The 24,202-nt window shown below is 40.0% G+C and overlaps 1 protein-coding gene across 2 annotated transcripts in view; it reads right to left on the bottom strand.

Annotated features, from left to right (window-relative positions):
* The window catches only part of SP3 (Sp3 transcription factor), a 64,824-nt gene extending 45,106 nt beyond the window's left edge, over positions 1–19,718 (bottom strand). The window contains exons 1-4 of one of the 2 annotated variants that reach the window (XM_029224829.1): positions 19,092–19,718; positions 18,342–18,478; positions 17,728–17,850; positions 7,693–9,052 (exon numbers count right to left, since the gene is read on the bottom strand). In XM_029224829.1, the coding sequence (XP_029080662.1) occupies positions 7,693–9,052; positions 17,728–17,850; positions 18,342–18,478; positions 19,092–19,098 (1,627 nt within the window). In that variant the 5' untranslated portion in view covers positions 19,099–19,718. The remainder of the gene's footprint in view (positions 1–7,692; positions 9,053–17,727; positions 17,851–18,341; positions 18,479–19,091) is intronic. The other variant, XM_029224830.1, reaches the window with a different exon arrangement.
* Positions 19,719–24,202: the final 4,484 nt, after the last annotated feature.

The raw sequence follows: 24,202 nt of genomic DNA, 5'->3' as shown, positions 1-24,202 counted from the left end.
GGGGTAACCAAATAGCTAGCAAGGGAAGGATCTTTTCAGAAAAAAAATCACAGCTTAACACAAAAGGACTGAGAAAATTAGAAAAATCACCTTTTGCAAATCTTAATGAAATAATGAATCCAAGTTACAACAATGAAAAGCTGCTAAAACCATTATTTGAAAAGCTGAGACTTGGAGGCACATGAACCAATAAAAGACACAGTGCTTGTATGAATCCTAACTTCATCAATTCTAAAAAGGTATTTTTTAATCATCTGGGGAAAACTAAACATTACAAGGCTATTAAATAATATTAAAGGATAACTATAAATTTAGGGTATTGTAAATAACGGTACTTTGGTTATGTTTCTTAAAATCCTTATTCATTAGCGCAGCAGTTTTCAAACTTAATATCAGAATCACTTTAAGTTTTAAAAATTACTGAGGACTTCAAAGAGTTTTTGTTTATGTGAGTAACACCTATTTGCCAGAGAAGAAGAGTAAAGGAGAATGGCTGACTATGAAGTTGCATATGGGAATGGAGAGAGGTGGTAAAATGATACTATATCTTAATTATGGTGGTGATTATACAACTGTGTTCAGTTACTGAAAGTGCAGAATGGTGCACTAAAATTTTAGAAGGAATTTTACTGTATGTAAATTATGTTGTTAAAAAAAATGGAAAAAAATCCATTTTTAAAAAATCTGAATGAAGATTTCAATTGTCCTCTGCTTATATATCAATATTTTCCATATTAGGAATCAAAACTGGGAACATTTTAAAGGTTGATTTATTAATTTCAAAGTAACAAACTCATAAATTTAACATAAGTAACATGAAAAATATATTTTTAAAAATTAGAATAGTTTGACATTTTTGCAAATATCTTTAATATCTGGCTTCTTAGAAAATAGCTAGATCATACTAAGTTAAATAAGTCAAAAAAAAAAAAATAAGTCAGACACAGACAAATATATGCTATCACTGATACAAATTAACATTTACAAAACAGAAATGTAATCACAGACATAGAAAACAAACTTATGGTTACAAAATGGGAAAGGAGAGGGAAGGAATAAATTAGGAGTTTGGAATTAACAGATACACACTACTCTTATTATAAAACAGATAACAAGGACCTACTGTATAGCACAGGGAACTATATTCAATATCTTATAATAACCTATAATGGAAAAAAATCTGAAAAAGAATAGATATATACATATATATAACTTTACTGCTTTGCTGTACACCTGAAACTAACACAACATTGTAAATCAACAATACTTCAATTTTAAAAAAAAAACAAAAAACAGCTAGATCTTTATATCTGCTTCTGTGTTCAATCTGCTGTGTTATCACATATCATATAGCCTCTGAAAAACTCCATTGTACACCACTTGTGAGGCAAAAATGAAATAAGCAAATAGCATCTTGGTATTATTATGAAAATAACTTGGACCTCACAGACACCTATGAAAAGGGTCTGGGACTCCTAGGCCACACCGTGCAAATCACTCCATTAGTATTACTGGGTAAAGTTATACACTCTCTGGAATTTACTTTAAAATACTCCAGCAAGAGTAAAATTTCAAACAGTGGGAAAAGAGGAAAGAAGAAAGGCAGAATGTTGATAACTGTTGAAGCTGCGAGATGGTTACCTTAAGGTTCATCATACATTTATCTGCTTTGGTGTATCTCTGAAATTTTCTGTAACTTAAAGTTACTAGTGTTTTACGGTCAGTTAAATTATTAATTTTTTACCCACTGTAATCATTACTATGTCCTCATTTCCTCTGGATCCATTTTTCTACTTAACACTTCAGTAGTTAGTTTCATAAGGGTCTTTGAATAATAAACTTGCAGTCCTTGATTATTTTAAATATCTTCATTATATTCTAACTCTTAAGTAGGATTTTTAATTGCATACAGAATTCTTGCCTGCTGGTTACTTTCTCTCAGTGCTATAAAGATACTACTACATGATCTTCTGGTATGTGTGTGGCTGATGAAAGTTTGTAGGTCTGTAATTTGTTAGCAATCTGACTTTTCCGTTAAAATTTAAGATTATCTTTCTCCAAAATTTTAGTTTAAGACAGGGGTGGACTTATTTTTGTTTATCTTTCTTAATACTTGAAGCAAAATTTTCATCTGTAAACTATGTATCTCCAACACCAGAAAATTCTCAGCCATTATCTCATCCAACACTGCTTCTCTTGCCATTCACTCTATTCTCTTTTTCTGAAAATCTTATGTTGGTGACTCTCAATCTTTCAAGTCTCTACCTGTTCATTATCTCTAAACTATATTCTGGGTAAATTTCTAAGTATATTACTATTCACTCATTTTTTTCTCTGTCCAGCCTAAAGGTTCTCCTGTTTGTCCCGCCAAATTTTTCTATTTCATCTAAACAATGCTATCAAGACATACCACTACTAGTAAAAAAAGAAAAAGCACTGTAAATTAAACACTGACATGCCATGGTCGGTAAGATATACTCAGATCTCAGAAGAAATGTTAAAACGTTAAACAATTCGTGTCTTTGAATCAATGAAATACGCTTCTCCTTTCTAGGATTTCTGGTTGTTTCTTTTACACATCTACCTTTTTTGTTTCACAACTTCTTTTCTAAAGATGCTACAGCTTCCTTTTATCTCATTGACAGGTATAAACATACTGATTTTAAAGTCTTCCACAGATTTTTAAATTATCTTTCTTTAATTGGACATGAATTCATCTCTTGATTGTTGATTTTACTGGCTATCTTTCATAGATTTTCCCTTCATCATGTATTTTGCAATTTTGGTTTTCAGGCTTATACTGAGTATAATTTTTCTCTCTGCATTATACCTCCATGCCTGGCATTTTTCCAAGTGTTTCCACCAAGTCTGTTTGGCCCTAATGTAGACCTAGGTCTTTTATTGGCTTCAGAGCTAATACTGGAGATGTCATAAATCTAGACACCAAGTTAATCGCCCAATGGTTCAGACTGGTTCAGAATCTGATCACAAGATTTTTGATGTCCTCCTATTTCCCCATGTCCTCTTCTCATTTCTGTAAGTGTACAGCCTCATTTAAGCTGTACCTTAGAGTAACAGACAGCAACAAACTTTTTTTTTTTTTTTTTAAGCTCGCCTCTACAAAAAGGAATCCTAGGCCAGGCCCTGGTTTTAGGCAGTGAATTTGACAGCTCTTTCTCATGTGGGGTCTTTTTAACTATATTAATAGAAAATTAAATAGAATATAATTCCTGACCTAAATACTTAACAGGTATGGTCACCCTACCAAAAAAAGTAACTAAAAATTGAGCAGGATAAAAAAAAACTGTACAAGCAGTATAGTTATGACAATATTTTAAAATGTGCATGACACCAAGCTTTAAATATACCCAATCTTAGAGGATAAGCCAAAATCGGGTAGAGAACTAAAATTTGAGAAACTGGCTAAGTCTTGGCTTGAATTTGGGAGAAATTTTCTCACTCGAAAAGATGTCAGAAAGATCGCCTAGCTTCAAATACACAGCAAATGGTAGAGTAAAAATTAAATTTCAGAAACAGCATGCATTTCTCAGTGGGCAAGGAAAAGAAATAAAGGGAGTGAGTGGGGTTGCAGCTTGGGGCCCAATGAGCTCTATGTTCCAAGGAAGATGGGGGTTTGGTTTCTAAGGGATAAGAGGCACTAAACATACCCCTCATGAGGAGAGACCCTGAATCAGATTCACTTCTTAAAACAGGTTGGAATAGAGGTCATTTTTGTGAAAGGGGAGCTTAGAAAAAAGGTCAAAGAAATTGCAGAGTCCTGGTAAAAAAAACGGTGTGGTCTCATTTATTTGGGAAATGTGTTACATTGTTTCCATACTCACCAAAAAGCAAAATGCAAACCAATGGTGTCAAAATTTTAAGCAGTTCATCTGTGCATACTATGCTCTAACACTGATAAAGTTTTTTTTACTGATTTTTCATGTAAGAAAACACATCCTAAAATAATTTCTTCCTTCTTGCCAATTAAAAAGACAGTACACCAAGGGATAGTTTTCCTATTACCAAATTAACCCCAAATTACAACTTCCTGGTTTTTATTTCTAAATATGCTGTTATGTACTATGCAGCATTTTTATTCTGATTCTCTTTAACTTTTATTTTCTCAAGTTCTTTCCCCATTCCTTTAAAATTCGGAAAAAAATTCAAATTTAATGGCCTTCTGGAGTGCTTATTTTACCCTTCCTTGACAACATACAATAAACTAAATTATCATCCTAAAAATTCGATTTTGTATTTAATTCAAACACTGTTGCTATTTTGATAGTATTTTGGAAATAAATTATTGTACTGAGCACTTAGTGCTTTATATCAATCTAATTTCATGACCAACATAAATCCACAAAATTACAAATAAATTCTCTAGAGGTGTTTTTCTAACATGTATAGATCTCTCCATAACTTTCACTTTGTGGAAGCTTTAAAAACTGGTTTCTAAAAACTATCTCCTATGTCTTCAGAAGTCTGTCATCTACCAATATTCTCAAACTTTTTGGTCTCAGGACTCCTTCTAAACTCTTAAATATTACTGAGGTCCCCAAAAAGCTTTTGTTAAGGTAGGGTATTTATTTTGATATTTACTGTATTAGAATTAGAAGAGAAATTTTTACTGTTTTGATTCATTTGAAAACAATAAATCCATTAAATGTTAACACAAATTAAGATTTTATGAAAAACAACTATTTTTCAAAAACATAAATAAAAGTTTAATGAGGAGAGAGGTCATGTTTCACATTTTTGCAAATCTCTTTAATATCTAGGTTAAAAAAGACAACTAGAGTTTCATATTTGCTTTTGCAGTGTGTTGCAATACGTGGTTTGGGCTGAAGCATATGAAGAATATCTAGTTTCACAAAGATATGTGGCTGGAAAAAGAAGTAATCTGATAGTCTTTCAGCCAATTGTGGTTATTCTTCTTGGATACTATACCAAATCTGACAAGTGCTAAATTTCTTAAAGGTCAGTTGTACTGTAGAATCTGAAACTATATTGGTAAACTTTCCACATGCTTGTTGTTGGCCTATCTTGAACTCTGAACAGATGGATCTTTTACCCATGCAGGATTTTGTAACATGAGTTGATCATCTGAAAACTACTGGTTCACTCAGTTATCATAAAGATCTTCCAAATGATGGCATATTTCATTATAATACAGTATCCCCCAAAATGCTATTTATTAATATTAATATCACTGTCCATTTCATCATAAAAGTATGTAATTATTAACAAGTTACCAAGTTCATAGTAGTAGATTCAAGTTTTCCAAAATTCTAATTTTCACTGGAAAGCCCAAATTTTATCATTGGTAGCAAACAGTCAAGGTTTTTTCCTTTTAGGGACAGGCTCACTTAATTCATTATACTTTTTAGAAAATATCTGTCACTTAAGTACATGAGTCTCTCAATAACCATAGTTTGTCAGTCTTTCAAGTAAAATGTGTTTCCAAAAAATAGCACCTAGTTCAGCTTGCAACTCATACAATTGCTCAATTGAAAATATATATTTTTTCAAAGATAATCATCTTATTTTGGTATGCAGCAGAAGTGCTTTATTAAAGTATGCTTCCCATTTTGTCATAAAGAATATTACGAAGACATGCAGCAGGAACTACAAATCAGAAACACAATGAGATACCACTTCACACCCATTCTTAGTATATCTAAAATCAAGAAGGAGGACAATGATAAATGTTGGTGGGGATATAGAAAAACCGGAACCCTTCTGCTGGTGAGAATGTAAAATGGTAGTCACTTTGGAAAAACAGTTTGGCAGTTCCTCAAAATGTTAAACATACAACCCAGCAATTCCACTGCTAAGTATATACCCAAAAGAAACAAAAACATGTCCACACCAAAAAACTGTACACGAATGTTCATAGCAGCATTATTCTTAATAGCTAAAAAATGGAAATGGCCATCAATGGATAAAGGAATAAAGTGTGGTATATCCGTACAATGGAATATTATTCAACCACAAAAAAGAACAAAGTACGTTTAAAGGCTACAAGACAGATGAACCCTAAAAATATTATGGTAAATTAAAAGTCAGACACAGAGAGCCACATACTGTATGATTCTACTGATGAGATATAATAGGCAAATCTAAAGAGACAGAAAGTAGATTAGTGGTTGCTGGGGGCTCAGGGGACGGGGCAGGGAATGTGGAGTGACTGCTAATGGGTACGGGGTTTGGGGGAGGTGCTGAAAATGTTCTAAAATTAGAGAGTGCTGATGGGTGCACCAGTCTGTGCCTATATTAAAAACCACTAAACTATATACTTTAAAGGGCGAGTTTTATAGTATGTGAATTATATTTCAATAAAGCTATTATTTTAAAAAGGACATGCAGCATTCAAGGGTCAAGGTTTAGTAAAAATAACTCTTTTGACTTGTTCATCAAGGTCATTGCTCAGTGAAGCTAGCTAGCATTTTTCTTTAACTGCAAGTGGATGGTCATAAAGAATACAACTAGTAGTAGTTTAGCATCACAGCTTTGATTTGCGCTAAAACACAGCAGTTTTAGCCACCATCAGTGAAAATGTCTATACAAGAAAAAAGGCAAATAAATTGTACTACTATTATTAAAAGTAGTTTGATATCAAGGACCTCTGACAGGGTCTCAGGGATCCTCAGAGATCCACAGGCCACACTTTGAGAATGCTGCTCTAAACCATAGCTTCAGAAGGCTCAAATGCAATTAAAGGCTTTCTAAGCACAGACAATTCCTATTTTCTAAGTATATATCACAAATTCCTCAAAAGAAAAAATACCATTACTTCAAAAAATTAAATCCAAGTGTCCCAATTTAAGAGTTTAGAATCACTGACTCAGTGGAAGGTTGTAACAGCACAATCTCCACAAAAACCCAAATAATGACGTAAAAGAGTAAAAGTAAGAATTTAGTGTACAACAAAGGATTCAATAAAACACTATCTAAATAAATAACAGCACAAAGGTAATGAGGATACTATCTTTTAAAAGAGTTATATTTTTATTATTAAATAATTATGTACTACTTAATTCTTACACAACAAAGAGTAGACTTCCGAAATTTCTACCCATACTATCAATAATAACGTATCTAACACACCTAGGTTTAAGTGCTTCACACTTGTAAGAATAAACTATCACAGAACTGAAGAATTTTAGGTCTAGAAGGTACCCGAGATATAGTTACCTAGGCCAACAGCTGCATTTTACATGCTGAGAGAACTGAGTTTGCAAGAGAAAAAGTAACTTAGCCAAAACCACACAGGCTAGCTAATGGGTGAGACAGCATAAACAGTACCTACTCCCAGTACCATGTTTTCACTATACCAACCTGATTGCCCAACCAAATAAAATGCACAGAACATTTAATTTACATCACACCAAGAACAGCCAAGACACCTTACATGCCAAATAAAAATTTTGTGATGCTTGAGAGTACCAAACAGATGTGAAAAAATGTACAAAACTAAGTGATGAAAAACAACAAATGTAATTGGCATAACAGAGAAATGAATCTTTGACTTCAAAAACTACAATCTTTCAATGAAGAACAATTTGAAACACATTTTGGTGTTGACTTTTCACAAAGACACAGGGAAATGTATCATCACCTTTAAAGACAGCCAGATACTGATGAACACCTCACTGAACTTATCTATAGCATGACATGACTTGGAAAACTCACCTGCAGGACTGTCAGCATTCTCTCCGGGGTGTAGTTGTATACCAGTAGAATCTATAGAGTTTACTGTAACTGTCTGTAGATTTGGCAACTGACCAGTGCTTAGACTAACTGGAGTTGAAGTCAAGGCTCCACCTGCTGCAACTTGACCAAGCGTGAGTGTCTGAACAGGCGTCAAAGTTATTTGTTGGGCAGCAGTATTCTGTATTTGCAAATTCTGCAAGTTCTGAACCCCTTGTACTTGAAATGTTTGCCAAGTTATCTGTCCAGAAGGGGTCACTGTCTGTGCCTGAATTAAAAAGGTTCCAGGATTCAGCTGCAACTGAAGATTTTGCAAAGCCTGTTGTGATATATTCTGACCACTGGCTTGCACACCATGGATTGTCTGTGGTGTAATACCTTGCACAATTTGGGCTTGACTGGTTGGCTGCTGAGACTCTTGAAGTTGTAGATGTTGTACAACAGGCTGTGCTGTAGAAACCTGAATATTCTGAGCCTGTGTCTCTTCAGAAACAGGCGACTGGATATAATTTCCCTGAAGATCTGAAGAATGGACTTGCCCACTAGTAGTAGTCAAGCTATTTGTATTTTGTTGTAATATACCTGTACTATCTATAGTAACAGGCAACTGTGATGAAGAGGATGTTGGCACAAATAAATCTGTCTCAGTATTAGTTTCATTAATATCAGGAGAAACCCGCTCACCAGTCCTTTCTGAATTGTCTGAACTATCCATAGCTTGTCCTGTGTTTATCAAATGTCCATCAGCATTAATGCCTGCGGTCATTGTCTGAGAACTGCCCGAGAGTCCCAAAGAATCTAGATCGACACTATTGATTGGTACAAAGGTAATATTTCCTGGAAGACCAAGAGGCACATTAGCAACTACTTGGGTTTGGCCAGGAAAGGATGAACCACCAATTGCAACTCCCTGAACCTGGACTTGACCAGTCTGTGGTATGAGATTCTGGATATTAGCAGGAGGTGTTCCAGAGGCAAGCAAGGTTTGATTAGAGCCAGGAATGATCTGAATTTGACCACTTTCTTGATTTATACCCCCATTATCTGAAGAGCCTGTGAAACCAATCTGAACCTGCTGACCATCTGATGACTGAATCTGTGGTATTACTTGATACTGAACATTGGACACTGTACCATTTGATGAATCTGATCCTGGTGCAACTGAAAATATTTGCTGATTCTGCAAATTCTGAAGGGGAAGGACATACTGCCCACTGGAAGTAGCAGCACTTGGAATCTGTACTAGATTACCAGCTTCATCTTTTATAGTTGTAGGTGTGGCTGACAAAACCTCCCATCGGTTTGGTGCTCCTCCTAACTGTGCAGAAGCCAAATCACCTGTCTGGGTAAAGAAAACAAAAAATGTTATGTGATATGTATTTGTGGTACATTTAATCCAATCCTCAAAAAACTGATATAAACCCTACCACCTGAAAATAAAAGTTCTCTTAGTAACACAACACAGCTCAAATACAGAAGTACTATATAAACTACAATAATCATCACTTCCAATTTTGTTAGTTATTGCAAAGATAAGCCATGCTATTTGAGCAGGAAAAAAGTTCAATTAGAATATTATTTGTTTTATGACTACCAACTGATTTTCTAATCCCTCACCTATGATCTACAGTTAAAAATAAATAAAAATAAATAAATAAAAGTAGAAGTAGCTAGAGAAAAGATTACGGACAGCTCAAACCAAACATACCTCACTGAAAAGAGTTCAAAAGGTATAAAACTCACTAAAAACATACCACTAAATCAGTACATTACATACGCATACGAAAAAGAAATATCAGAGCAGTGTCAGCAGTTCCCTGAGTTAGAAAAAGTTAAGATTTGTATATTACTGCTATCAACCTTAAATCAAACAATTAAAGCTACTCTTTCATGGCATGTATTAAGGTACTCCAGAGTAAACTCAGGGTGAGGGCGATTCCTTTAGTGAGCCATCAAATTCTTTTTCCCATGAACTACTAAAAAAATATGAGACCTTAAAAAATTTTAATGAGGAAAGGTTATTGCCCTGTGACCACCACTGCAAAGTCAGCCCATCTGAAAGGTTTTTCTAGAATCTAAAAGCTGGAGGATATAGACTGTTGCTTTACCTACTATTTCTACCTAAGTTTGCAGAAGAATGCTAGACATATACATTTTGTATTCTGTGACCTGCTAGAATCTCAGATATCATCTCCATATTTTATGGATTAGACAAGACTAGAAAAATACCAATGGAGGAAAGTAGAAAGCAATAAAACCCAACAAATCAATGTCAAATTTTTTTTTACATTGACATTCAAAGGGTAAATTTTTTAAGGAATAATAACAGTAACATCTAACATTTGAACCGCTCTTTTATATGCCAAAAACCACTTTTATATGCCAAGAACCATGATAGGGATTTATAAGATTATATCACCTGTTGCTTACAACTATCCTATGGGGTATTATGACTATCCCCATATCACAGATGACAAAATTGACAGACAAAATCACACAGCTATCAAATGGCCAAAACAGGATTTAAAACTAAGCCAGTCTAACTCCAGAAGCCAGGCTCTTAAATACTATACCATACTTGTCTCCCACTAAGACCAGGGGTAAAGATGTGGGGAATGAGACCCTATATGAATTAATCACCATCAAAATAATGCCATCCCTAACCCATTTCCTTCTAGATCTGTATATGATTTCCCATAACTCCACACACCACTAGACAATGAGAACATGAGCATATCTAGCCCAGAATTCTCAACCTAGGATCCATGCCTGGGATTCAAGGGATCTTTAAATCCTCTAAAATAGCATACCAACTTTTTGATAGAGGGCCTGGGGTAGGGGTGGGGGCAATGGTATCTAGAGTTTCTTCATATTCTCAAAGGGGGGTCTTGTGACCATAAAAAAAAAAAGGTTAAGACAAATACTGTTCTCTCAACATAAACCATTCCACAAAATTTAATACAAATATTGTACAACCAGATGAACCTAAAAATTTAAGGAGACTCACTACCTAATTTTCATGTACACATACAGTTGAAGAGTATATATTTCAATAGATGAACCACAGTGTAATGACTCCATTCAAGACATTTGAGCCTATCTGCCAAGATGAAATAAGGATGAGTAAGCCCATGAGACATACAAGCTCATCTTCAAGTGGTTCACAATCTATCCAAGCAGACATACACATACAAGCTACTACTATGTGAATAGTGGTGTACACTAGGCATATAATCAGAACACTTTGGGGGAACATAGAAAAATGAAAAAAAAAAAAACGATTTCACATAAGAGATTTTAAAGTAATTGTGGATAAAATTTAAGATTTCACTGTGTGTGGTTAGGAAGCAGAAATACAGGCATTAACAAGGTATAGAAATAAAGTCACAGACTTTTAAGAGACTTTAAAAAAATAATGTGTAGTTTGGAGTTCGAGAGGATCCAGAAAACATTCATATTCATAGAAAAGAGTAATGGGGAACAGGACTAGGCATTTTTATCAGGGCCTGTAGTAAATGGTTTCACAGGTCTTACTAAGGAGTTTGGACTTTATCCTACAGATAGTGAATGAAAGCTATAAAAGGTTTTGAGGCAAGTGAGTGGCGCAATCAGATCTGTGCTTTATAAAGATAAACTAAGACCTAGTGAAGGAGACTGAAAGGCTGAAGACAATAAAGGCAGAGAAACCGTAGGACCCAGTACAAATGTCCAGGCCTGAACTAAAATAGTGATCTATCTTTTAAACACAAACATTTAAACTTATCAAACTTAAATTGTTAAAATGAAGCACCAGACTTTAAAAGTAGCTTACATTCTTCAAATTCTACCTGGTATAAAAATTACAAGCTTAAGTAATCTTTCCCTATATTAGAGTAACAATTCATGTTTCACTTCAGTCTCTTGGCTTTTTTTTTTTTTTTTTGCGGTATGTGGGCCTCTCACTGTTGTGGCCTCTCCCGTTGCAGAGCACAGGCTCCTGATGCGCAGGCCCAGCGGCCATGGCTCACGGGCCCAGCCGCTCCACAGCATGTGGGATCTTCCCAGACCAGGGCACGAACCCGTGTCCCCTGCATCGGCAGGCAGACTCTTAACCACTGCGCCACCAGGGAAGCCCAGTCACTTGGCATTTTAAATAAACTAAAGATATTTAAATCTATCCTTTATACTGAAATCTACACTAAAGTATAGTGCTTCAAATCCAATTCTTATCTTCTTAAGGTTATTGTTCACCTTTGGAGAACCAACCTTGAATTTTTTCTGACCGGCATTAAATATACAATTTTTCAACTTATACCAAAGAATATAGTATCTTACATACAAATTAATTTTACAATGCAGTCATTCGTAGGTATCCCCAGGGTATTGGTTCCAGGACCCTGCAGATACCAAAATCCCCCATGCTCAATTCCCTTACATAAAATGTATACTACAGGCAGACCTCCAAGGATGCAGAACCCACAGATATAGAGAGACAACTGTACTGGCATTTTGTCTCTTCTTCATCCTTAAAATAAAAAGTCAAATTTATGGCATCTGAGTATTTTTTTTAACAAAATCTTAATAAGAGCAGATATTCAACCATAAGTGAACAGCTTTCTAGTTCAAGAAATTCCTTGAAAATACATACAACTACTCAAATGACAAGTCTGAATAAATACTAGAACCCCCTTCTCCAGAAGCTAAATAAAAATAAACTACAGTGCCACTTTTCCCAACAATGCAGGCCATTAATTGAAGGGAAATCCCCAAACCTAGGACAAAATGATGTACTTGAACTTTTTTGAGTAAACCTAAGGTTAAAAGCATATATAAAAACTATTTATGAACACTGAAACAAGAATACTAGACTTTCATAATATAAGCTAAGACTATAAATGCTTAGAAGAAGGGAGTACATTGCACTAGAAAGGAAAAAATTCATAACTGGGTTCTAGCCTAGCTAGAACTGTGGAATCATGTGTGATTTAGAGCAGGACCTTATGGGAAAAATATTACCTTGCAGGGTCATAAGATCCTAAAGAAAGTGTTAAGTTTCATAAACTGTAAAGCACTATATAATCCTATATTATCCTTATGATAACTAAGATTATGAAGACAGATTTGAAAAACATCCAATTGTGCTTAGCATAATGATCAATAAATACTTACTGAATGAATAAAAGTATTTTATTTTAAAATTATTGCAAAGGAAATGATAGGAAAAATGAATAAAACTGACCTTGAGATATTACAGTCTTCAATGAAAAACTCTACACCAATTTTAAACCAATTCCACAAGGAATAACCCCCCAATATTTCAAAACTACAAAGCCTACTAAAACCATTCATTTGTAAGAGAAATTTCGTCAGCAGCATACAAAAAAAATAGGTAAATTAGAATCTGAGACCAAAAAACAGTTGTAAGAATGTGTGATGGGGCTTCCCCCGTGGCGCAGTGGTTAAGAATCTGCCTGCCAATGCAGGGGACACAGGTTCAAGCCCTGGTCCAGGAAGATCCCACATGACATGGAGCAACTAAGCTCGTGCGCCACAACTACTGAGCCTGCGCTCTAGAGCCCATGAGCCACAACTACTGAAACCCGCGTGCCTAGAGCCCTTGCTCCAAAACAAGAGAAGCCACCGCAATGAGAAGCCCACGCACCACAACGAACAGTAGCCCCTGCTCACCGCAACTGGAGAAAGCCCACACACAGCAACGAACACCCAACACAGCCATAAATTAATTAATTAATTTTTTAAATGTGTGATGTTAGGCTACTGGAAACACTACAAAGGGAGGGAGACATAAAAACACATATCCCAAGCAAGAATTAGTATTTGGTTTGGATTCAAGATAACCCTCTTCATTAAGCCTAGACATTAAAAGAAAAATCCACCAGTGTTTCTCTCAGTAATTCTAATATTCTTATTGACAAACAAAACACCTATTAACATGGACACTGGCATTACTGTAAAAGGTTGTAACTGAAGGTAATCCGAGTTTCCCTCTGTATACACACACATAATCACATGGTAAATAAGACCACATCCAAGAGTAGCCCTGGGACACTGCTATAGCAAATTCATTACAAGGGCATTCTCCACTACAACCAGGCATAAAACAGGGACACACACACACACACACACACACCACCCAAGGATACCTTCTCCATAACACCTGTGTAAAGGAAAAAAATAAACTTCATACCAACTTGTTACATCACATTTAGAAAGGATTATTAACCTCTCAGTTAATGGCTTTATGAAAGCCAGAAATGGGCAAGGAAAGAATATAACTGGAAACAAGTGTGAAGCTAAGGTGAAAACAAACTTAAGAACCACTCTTAGGCAAGTACTAAAGTTTCTTAAAATCTTCAAAGGAACCGTAAAGAACACAGACTGCAGATACAAAAACAATTACCTAATGAATTCCTTACAATGACAGTGTAAGTCTTATTTGAAATAACAGCCAAAATAACCTTTTTTTGAAATAAGCTATTATTCACTTTGTAGTTCACCAACATTTACGTAGTAAATGAACACTAAATTTACAAGTTAAACTGAAATTCAGGCAATGCCTTTCATAATATTTACTTGTTCAATTTATTACACTGAATTACAAACGAAATAAACAAATTAGTAATTCACAGGTTCACACAAATGTAGACTGGACAAGTTAATATCTCATAAAGGTCTACTTTTTCTTTTCTTTTTTTTATAAATTTATTTATTTTATTTTTGGCTGCATTGGGTCTTCGTTGCTGTGCGCAGGCTTTCTCTAGTTGCATTGAGTGGGGGCTACTCTTTGTTGCGGTGTGCAGGCCTCTTGTCGCAGTGGCCTCTCTGGTTGTGGCTCATGGGCTCTAGGCATGCGGGCTTCAGTAGCTGTGGCACGCGGGCTCAGCAGCTGTGGCTCACGGGCTTAGTTGCTCCGCGGCATGTGGGATCTTCCCGGACCAGGGCTCGAACCCGTGTCCCCTGCATTGGCAGGTGGATTCTTAACCACTGCGCCACCAGGGAGGCCCAAGGTCTACTTTTTCTATACCTTGATCTATTACTAAAACTACACAACTCTTAATAAGTATAAAAGAGTCTTGCCATCAAACCAATTTTGAGAGTCCACGCTGTGGGACATTACAGGTGAGACTGCTTTGTGATTAGACCTATTCAGCTCTGTACTGAGGGTAACCAAACACTCTTGGCCAGGATCCAGGATGAACACATAACATACTCTAACAAATTCTAAATTGAAAATATGTAAAGCAAATCTGCAGTACAGCTATTGGCTTTTCAATGCCCTTTTAATCTTAAAATACCAAACTAGGGCTTCCCTGGTGGTCCAGTGGTTGGGAATCTGCCTGCCAATGCAGGGAACACGGGTTCGAGCCCTGGTCCAGGAAGATCCCACATACCGCGGAGCTCCTAAGCCTGTGCGCCACAACTACTGAGCCTGCACTCTGGAGCCCGTGAGCCACAACTACTAAGCCCACGCGCCACAACTACTGAAGCCCACGCGCCTAGAGCCCATGCTCCACAAGAGAAGCCACCGCAATGGGAAGGCCTCGCACCACAACGAAGAGTGGCCCCTGCTCGCCGCATCCAGAGAAAGCCTGCGCGCAGCAACAAAGACCCAACGCAGCCAAAAATAATAAATAAAAATTTTTAAAAAATGCCAAACTAAACTGGTATAAAGTTGCATTTTATGTGTATATTTCCCCTTGGTTTTAAACACAATAATACTATATGCAATGTGGTATCCTGAACTGGATTCTGAAACAGAAAATGGGCATTAGTGAAAAAATGGTGATATCAGAATAAAGTCTATAGTTTAGCTAATAACACTGTATCATTGTTAATCTCCTAGTTTTGACAAATGTACCATGGTTATATTAACATTAGAGGAAGCTGGGTGAAAGGTAAAAGGTACTTCTCAGTTCTATCTTTGCAACTTTTGTGTAAATATGAAGTAAACCCAAAATAAAATTTTTAAAAAGCAGAGCTCCAAAAAATCTCTCCCTAAACCTCTCATAATTCCCAGCAATTTGAATAAAGTAACATTATCCAAGCACATTTTTAAGTGGGGAAAACTACTATGAAATCACTTAAATTCTTTCATTTTCTGAGATGTCCATGTCTAAAATTCATCTTTGAACTGGAAAAATAATTTTCCCATTCGCTAAGGCAAACATACTCAAGCAGTCTTACTAATTTTTACTCAGTGAAAAATGTTATGCACAGGTACCAAACATACAAAGAAAAAACGCTCAGACTGATTCTGGTTCATGTTCATCTGGCGGGAAATGTAATGTCAGTAGAGATTTGGCAGTTCAGAGGAGCTGAAGAGGCATGGAAACAACTTCCCTACAAGTATATGGCCACAGCAGGGTAAGGTTGGAGACAGTATTCTATTCTTTGGGTGAGACTCATGTACATATACATATTTTTTACCTGTAACTTCCTCCTTCACTTCTCTCCTCCCCCAATCACTGAACTGATATCTAAAAACTTGGTAAGCTGCAGTTACAAAAAGTTTTTTGTTCTATTTGAAAGATTAAAAAAGATAAGTAGAAGCAATCTGCTTTGCAATTTTACTCATGCAATGGTTTTTAAGATAAACTTTTTGTGTGTGTGTGGCACTGTGGGCCTAACGAGATATAGTTCATAAAAGAGGTTTACCAGTCCATAAATTTGTTTAAAAAGTAACAATGCCTCTCACATACATGATTTTAAGCCTTTACATTTTAATCTGCTTACAAAAGGACAAAACCTAAAGTCATACTTTTAAGTCATTAAATCTACTCACATCCCTCTACAGTATAATTTCAAACACTAAAATTAAAAATACAATATTTAATATAGCTTAACATTAGCTTCACTTTTTATGCCTTGGAATACTAAGAATTTCCTGCAGACTATACCAAATATCAAACTTTTTTGTCCACAGTTACAATTCAAAATATCACGACACAAACCGATTCCCATAATCCACATTAAAAAAAAACACGCAAAAATGATGGGAGAAGTTTCAATTATTTTAATAAGTGAACACATCTACATGTTAAACTAACGCAACAACAAAGATTCAAACGAATATAAAATTCACAAAAATCTTAGAAACAGTTTATAGCTAATTGGTATGAAGCCCTCCTGTAACACTGGCCAGCTCCTCCCCCTGCCCCCGACAAACTAAAAATCCTATAAAGAGAATCCCACCACATCTTATCAGACTGGCAATCACAATAAAATGAAAATATAGCTTTGCCAACCAAATTCAACTAAGTATGGTATGCATTAGCATTAATGTAAATATTGATATAATTCCATACACGTACTTTTGTTTCTAACACTGGTATACCTATTCAATTTCAAGAGCCAAAGTACTACGTAACTTCGCCGATTTCAACGGTCACTTAAATTTCATTTATGAAAAATTACTGTAAATTTAAGTAGTCTGCAAAAACTAAAATTCGACAATTTAGAATGGCCATCAAAAAAGCACTTAAAAAGTATTCAAGTGTTCATTCTTGTATACAAGAGTAATTCAAAGAGTAAACCTTCGTTCCTTTTTGTAAAAAAACGATTTAACACTTAAATCAGTAAGATCTAGTAACTTCCAGCAGGAAAAGCCCCGAGTTCAAAAAATACTAGAAACTGAAGACACTGCCTCCGTAGCTGATACTATCTATGGCCGATAGGCTGTGCCTGAAATTTCCGTAGCGCTCGGCGAAGGAGTTTTCAGCACTGATATGAATTGCTCTAACATCCATTTTGGAGTCCTCTACCCCCACCCTCTCAGACTTCATTTTGTAGTGAATTTGGATGGAGGTGCCGCAGTGACAATGTAGAGAAAGCCTGGTCTGGCTTCTAATCCGAACAAGCATGCGAAAGAGCAGGAAAGGGCGCCCCGGCCGCGCGACCGTCCCTCTCCGGGAAGGCGCGGGCGCCGGGGAGGCCTTTCGGGCGGGATGGCGGGCGCGCCGCGGGCCCGGGATGGCGGGCGCAGGGCCTCGGCGGGGGCGGGCCGCGCGCGAGACTTACCGCTCCGGCGGCGGCGGGGGCCCCGGCTGCGGCGGCCGCCTCCTCCTCGTCGTCGCCCGGCGATGGTGGCCCTATCTTGCTGCAGGTAGCGGCCAGCAGAGCGAGCGGTGACGGCTGAGTGTCCTACCCCCGATGGGCGGGTTCAGAGAGGGAGACAGGGGGAGGGGGTGGCGGTTAGGGCCGGGCCGCGCTCGCACAGGAAGTGCGACTCGGGCCTCGCAGGCTGCACCCGGGCGAGCGCCAGCCCGCGCTCTCCTCCTCCTCCTCCTCGCCTCCGGCTCGCGCCCTCCGGCTCGCACGCACACGGGCTCCACCGTCCGCGGGAAGGCGGGCGGCGGGCCGCGCGCCGGGCCTCCACCTTCCGCCCGGAACCCAGCCCCGGGAGGGCGCAAGCTCACACACACACTCTCTCTCTCTCACACACACACACTCACACACACACACAAAAAGACGGCGGGCGGGGGAGCGCGGGCGGGGTCGGAGCGTTGGCGCCTCGGGCGGGCAGCTCCCGGGGCGGGGGGAGGGGAGGAGAGAAGCGCGGAGGGAGGGGAGAGGCGAGGGGAGGAGAAAGCGGCGCGAGGGGGGAGCCGGGCCGGGGCTAAGCCGCTCCTCACCTGGGCCGCCGCCGCCGCCACCGCGCCGTTTCCGTGCTGCTGCTGCTGCAGATACTCGCCGTGGCCGCCGCCGCCGCCGCCGCCGCTGTCCACGTCCAAGGCAGCCATTTCCTCTTGTTTCACGGGCTTTTCGGGAGCTGCAGGCACAGCGCGGGGGGGGTGGGGGTGGGGAGGAAGGCGGGTGGAGGAGAGGGAGGGGGCCCGCGGGCCGAGGCGAAATTACTCCGAAAGCCCGGACCGAGTCCCCTTCCCCTCCCCCACCCGCCCCCCGGCGGCGGCGGCGGCTGCTCCCTCCTCCCCTCCTGCTGCTGCCCCCGCCCGCCGCTGCCTGTAACCCTCCTCCTCCTCTTTCCCTCCTCCTCCTCCTCCCCGCGCTGCCCCTGCCCCCTCTCCTCTCCTCCCCTTTCCCTTCGCGCCGCTCGCTCTCACTCGCGCTCGCTCCTCTCGCACCGTCAGTCACTCACACGCTCGCCCGCCGCCCGCGCCCGCACACAGGGGGATACGCTCCCGGCGGCCCGGACCGCCAGCCCCGGGCCCGGCGGGGACACTGCGTTGCTGGGGCTTGAGGGGTGGACGGTAGCTGGCGGGGAGGGGAGGGAGGCGGAGGGGATTGCGGCTTTCTGCCTCTCACAGATACTCGGTCGCACACAGGGGGCCGGGAGCCGGCGGCGGTGGCCCCCGGCTGGCTGTGGTCGGCGGTAGCGGCGGCGGCGGCAGCAGCAAGGGTTGCTCTCTCTCGGCTTTACGTACCGGTCATAGTGTGTTTAGGGCACCTCAGGCGGGGCTCCCCGCCGCCTTACACATGGTGAGGAGCGAAGGCGGCGGCGGCGGGAGAGGATGCGGGAAGCGGCGGCGGACACGGCCGGAGCGGTCCGGGGATTTTTTTTCCTATTTTGATTGACTGTGCGGGAAACACAAAAGGTGGAGCCTCCAGCCCAAAAGGGGGGAAGAGGGTGACAGCCCGCCCGGAAGTTCCGCCCCTCTTCTCCGCGCTCATTCGCCACCACGCTCTTCGTAGGCAGTGCTCATTGGCCCGGATGCCCGTCCGTCACTCGGCCAGGCGGCGCGCTTCCTGTTTGCCCCCCGGGTGCAAGGGGAGAGACAATGAGCGGTCGTGGCGGCGAAGGTTCCCGAGAGCGGCTACGGCTAGCCTGTTACCCCGCTGTGGCCGCCTAGTTCGCCGGCTGCCGCTGCCAGGCCGAGGCGAAGGCCTCTTCCACCTTGCAGGCGCTCGGAGCAGGCCCCAGCAAGCTGTAGGGGGGCTGAGCTGGGGAGGAAATCCGTCCCCGGAGGATCCGGCTCCACTCGACGCTTCCTCCATCCCGGCGGCAGCCGGATCTCCCCAGGGCGCTCTCGGAGCCACTGCTTCCCTGCGCTGCCAGGAGGCCGCCGTCGCTCAGCCCCGGGGCTGCTGCTGCGACCGCTGCTGCTACTGAGCAAACCGGGCCCGCCCCGCGAGCCCGGGAGGAGGGAGCTGGTATTGGGGGAGACACCCCCTCCGAGGCTGGAGGAGGATTTTCTCTCGCACACGTTCACCTCTTAGATTCAGTCTGAGCCATCTCGTTCCCATCCCCCTTAGCCCTTGGTTTCCCAACCAGTCTCCCACTTTTACGTACCCTGGAAGCAGGCATTTTAAGCAGAAAAGAAATCTCAATTCACCTCACAGATAGGAGAGCTTTCATTCTGGCCAGTGGCACCAAAGCAGACAAATATATTTCATTTAATACGTAGTGCGTATATTCAAAGGGACACAATCCTTTAAAAAAATGGTTTTTTTGGCCACATAACCATTTTGTTGCACAAACATAAATTATTCCCTGCTTCTTAATCGTCTTGGTAACGAGTGAAATATCTGAAAAAGCCCATCAATAATTGCCAGCATTTTTAAAATAGTGAATCTCAGCGAAGTTTTTTTTTCTTGGAACATTTTAGTTACACTTTAATTAAAAATCCCGTTTCGCTTACTGGATTAGGTTAACACTCCTTTGCTCTTTGGCATCCTTGACATCTTGATGTCATCCTGGGTGGGAGAAATACTCAAGTTTTGTGTGTGTGTGTTGCCAACCAAGAGACATCTCTGCCTATTACCTTTAGATCTAATTGCCAAGAGAGAGGTTAAGCTCAAGAGGTAGAAATGCTGTCCACCATACGCTTTTTGTTAGAAATCTGACTCCAAGAATTAGTGTTGCAACTGTGATTATTATATTTGTTTCGTAAATAAAGTTGTGCTGGGGGCTGGAGTTGTAAAGCCCAAGCACTTGAACGAGATTTTGTGTGCGCTAACTGAAAAGAATTTAAGAATTCTTTTATGAGAGACAGAGCTTGCATCTCAGTTTTTATATTTTCATCTTCTCATAGGATCAGAAACATTGCATGGTTAATGGGCACATAATTGTACAAAAGATGGAATTTCCAGGGAAATGACCTAAAAACCACAAACATGCAAAAACAAGACTTGAAATTCTAAATCTAAGAATGAAGTTGATGTCTTCTAACAGTGAGAACTTTTGTCTCATAAGTAGAAGAATCACTTTTTAAAGTAAATTGTATAAACCCTCCCTGTACCATTTTACACTTAAATTCTAAAGGAAAATTAAAGTGTTATAGAATAAGCTGATTTTTGAAGAAGAAAAAGAGGGATGGGAGGCTTCAGGGGAGGACAAGTGAAAACAAGTGGAGGGAAGTCACAGTATTGTCACTCTTTCTACTTACATGGATGTAGTGGATAGAGAATAGCTCTTTCCCTAGAAGAGATACTTCAGACATTTTCAGGTGTTTTTCTAGGAGTGGGGATGTGTTTTATGAGTCTAAGCATACTACCTCCATGCCCCTTTCACAAAGTCTTAGTCTAGCCACCCATAGAAAGCAAAGTACTTGGCCACAGAAATTCAGTTCATTTCCTCACTGATACCAATTGACAAATGGAAATGAAAAAATCATTTTCAAACATTTTTGGTCCATATACCATTCTGACAAGATGCAAAAACAGTTCATCTAATCTAACTGAAGAAATAATAACCTACCAGAGCTAACTATTCTGCTTTTAATGCAATGCTTTTAAGAGACACATATACCAAAAGTATCACTACTACATAATCAGATTCAGAGGACCTGCTCAGACCACACTGAAAAGAGTTATTGTCATGGAATATCTTAAGAAGACTGGAAATGAAGGTAGTCTCTGGAAAGAACATCTTTTCTTAGTTATTCCAGTACTGTAGTCAAATCTTGAAATACAACTTGTGTTAATTAAAAGATAATTGTTTTTCGGTAGAAGACGGCCTCTCAATGGCACTTACTGCTACATTACATAGGAACTCAGAAACTGCAGTTGCTTATCAAGAAGGGAAGAGCTGTGCTGGATATTATTTATACTTTCTCCTTTCCAAAGATGATTTGAGGAAGCTCTATGCTGGTCACTGTTTACATCACAGCAGGAGATCTGAATGTCACTTTATTTTCCCTTTTTCTCAATTTCCTCACTTATTTTTTTAAAACTTATTTGTGTTTTTGTAAGTTAAATCCTTTGGAAACCATGATGAATGTCAAAGGGCCTCAAAGACCTACAGACCCACTGGCATGACATCTTCATGCATCTTCAATCCCCTTTTTCTCTACAAAGAGAAGAGGGCACTAAATAATACTTGATTCACATCTGCAGGAGCCTAGCCATTCTGTATTAAAAACAGTGACAGCCCTGGTTAACTGCACCACAGCTAAAGGGCTCTGCCCTTTCCTTCACAGCTCCTACTGCCTTTCTTCCCTTCTGAACATCTATTAAGTGAACAATATTAAATTGCCAATATTCACCCATTTTTTGTCTAAAAAGGTGGCAATTTTGTATAGTTCCACCTAAGTCAATGTCTATTTAACATAAAATTTGTTGCTATTATTGTGACCCTCCTTTTACCCACCTCTGAATCTCTTCAGCTTGTGTACACTGGATTTCAAGAATCTTCAAGTTTGTTCTACTTATGTAATCACTATCATATTTCAGAAGCATTCTAGTTGACATTGACTAGGTGTACTTAACCCCCTTCATATTTCTTATCTTCCCTACTTTCTCAAAAATATACCTCAAAAGGGCTTCCCTGGTGGCGCAGTGGTTGAGAGGCCGCCTGCCGATGCAGGGGACACGGGTTCGTGCCCCGGACCGGGAAGATCCCACATGCCGCGGAGCGGCTGGGCCCGTGAGCCATGGCCGCTGAGCCTGCGCGTCCGGAGCCTGTGCTCCACAACGGGTGAGGCCGCAACAGTGAGAGGCCCGCGTACCGCAAAAAAAAAAAAAAAAAAAAAAATATATATATATATATATATCTCAAAATCCGTGTTTCCTGTCTTATTTTTACTTAGTCTACCAAAAAGGAGAGCTTTTTGAGCTTTTGCTATGTGCCAACTCCTTTGCATCTTTAATCCTCACAGCGCTAATAGGTAAGTATCATACGTTCATCATTGTATACATAAGGAAACTGAGGCTAGCAAGGTTTTCAGACTTGCTCAGTGTCATTTTCAAATAAATGGCAGAGTCAGGCTTCAAACCCACGCGTCAGTCTCACCAATCAACATATCAAGTCTTCTTAAATGATCAACTGAAAAGACTCACTTACCTGTTATGTAAAAAATAAAGAAAAGAGAAAAGATAAACACAATAAAGTAGATCAAACATACATATTTATAAAGAAGATCATTTTTTTTTTTTTTTTCAGTACTAGGGCCTCTCACTGCCGCAGCCTTCTCCCGTTGCCAAGCACAGGCTCTGGACGCGCAGGCCCAGCGGCCACGGCCCACGGGCCCAGCCGCTCCGCGGCACGTGGGATCCTCCCGGACCGGGGCACGAACCCACGCCTCCTGCATCGGCAGGCAGACCCCCAACCACTGCACCACCAGGGAAGCCCAGGAAGACCATTTTTAAAGCAAGTCTTCTTAGAATGTGAACTCCTTGTGTTAGGGGTCATATATTTTGAATGCTCTAACCAATACTGAACACGTTGTGGATGTTTAATTAATGCTAAGCAGAAAGACTGTCAAGATAATTATCTTGTGGGAAAATGAATGATGAATTAAAAAATTACAATTAACCAATACATACTGTATGATAAAATTTCTTTGACCTTATAATAGTTCACCTCTTTCAAGATCAACTTTCCCAAGTGAGTTAGACCCTTATTTTCATTCAAGCTCCACACCAATGATATCACCATGGTACAAAAGGACTGATATTTTTACAATTCAAGAAATCCCATTCTTTTCATTCAGGCTATTGATGTCCCTGGGTATTCTAAATTTTCTAAGTATCCGTAACACTTCTGAAGTCATATTCATGTCAGTCCAGGAACCTTAGTCTACTGCCATATTTCTGAGTTGTTGCAATTTTCTAAGAAAAGGTGGATTATGCATTTCTACCTTGTTAATAATCTGTCTTAGAAGAATATAAAGTGCTAGAAAGTATCTTGTGAATTATCTTTCTTAGAATAATATAAAAATGCTAGAAATTCTCTTGGTTATAAGTTAGCAAACTTATGAGGTAGCTTTACTTAAAAATATCAACACTTAAAAATATACTTAAGGGACTTCCCTGGTGGTGCAGTGGTTAAGAATCCGCCTGCCAATGCAAGAGACACGGATTTGATCCCTGGTCTGGGAAGATTCCACATGCCGCGGAGCAACTAAGTCCGCGCGCCACAACTACTGAGCCTGTGCTCTAGAACCCGCGAATCACAACTACTGAGCCCACGTGCGGCAACTACTGAAGCCCGCGTGCCTAAGAGCCCGTGGTCTACAACAAGAGAAGCCACCACAATGAGAAGCCCGCGCACCGCAACGAAGAGTAGCCCCTGCTCGCCGCAACTAGAGAAAGCCCG

Source organism: Monodon monoceros, unplaced genomic scaffold, assembly GCF_005190385.1.
Source record: "Monodon monoceros isolate NGI ecotype Baffin Bay Population unplaced genomic scaffold, NGI_Narwhal_1 Super_Scaffold_16, whole genome shotgun sequence".
Taxonomy (NCBI): domain Eukaryota; kingdom Metazoa; phylum Chordata; class Mammalia; order Artiodactyla; family Monodontidae; genus Monodon; species Monodon monoceros.
This window is presented reverse-complemented; position numbering and strand designations above follow the sequence as displayed.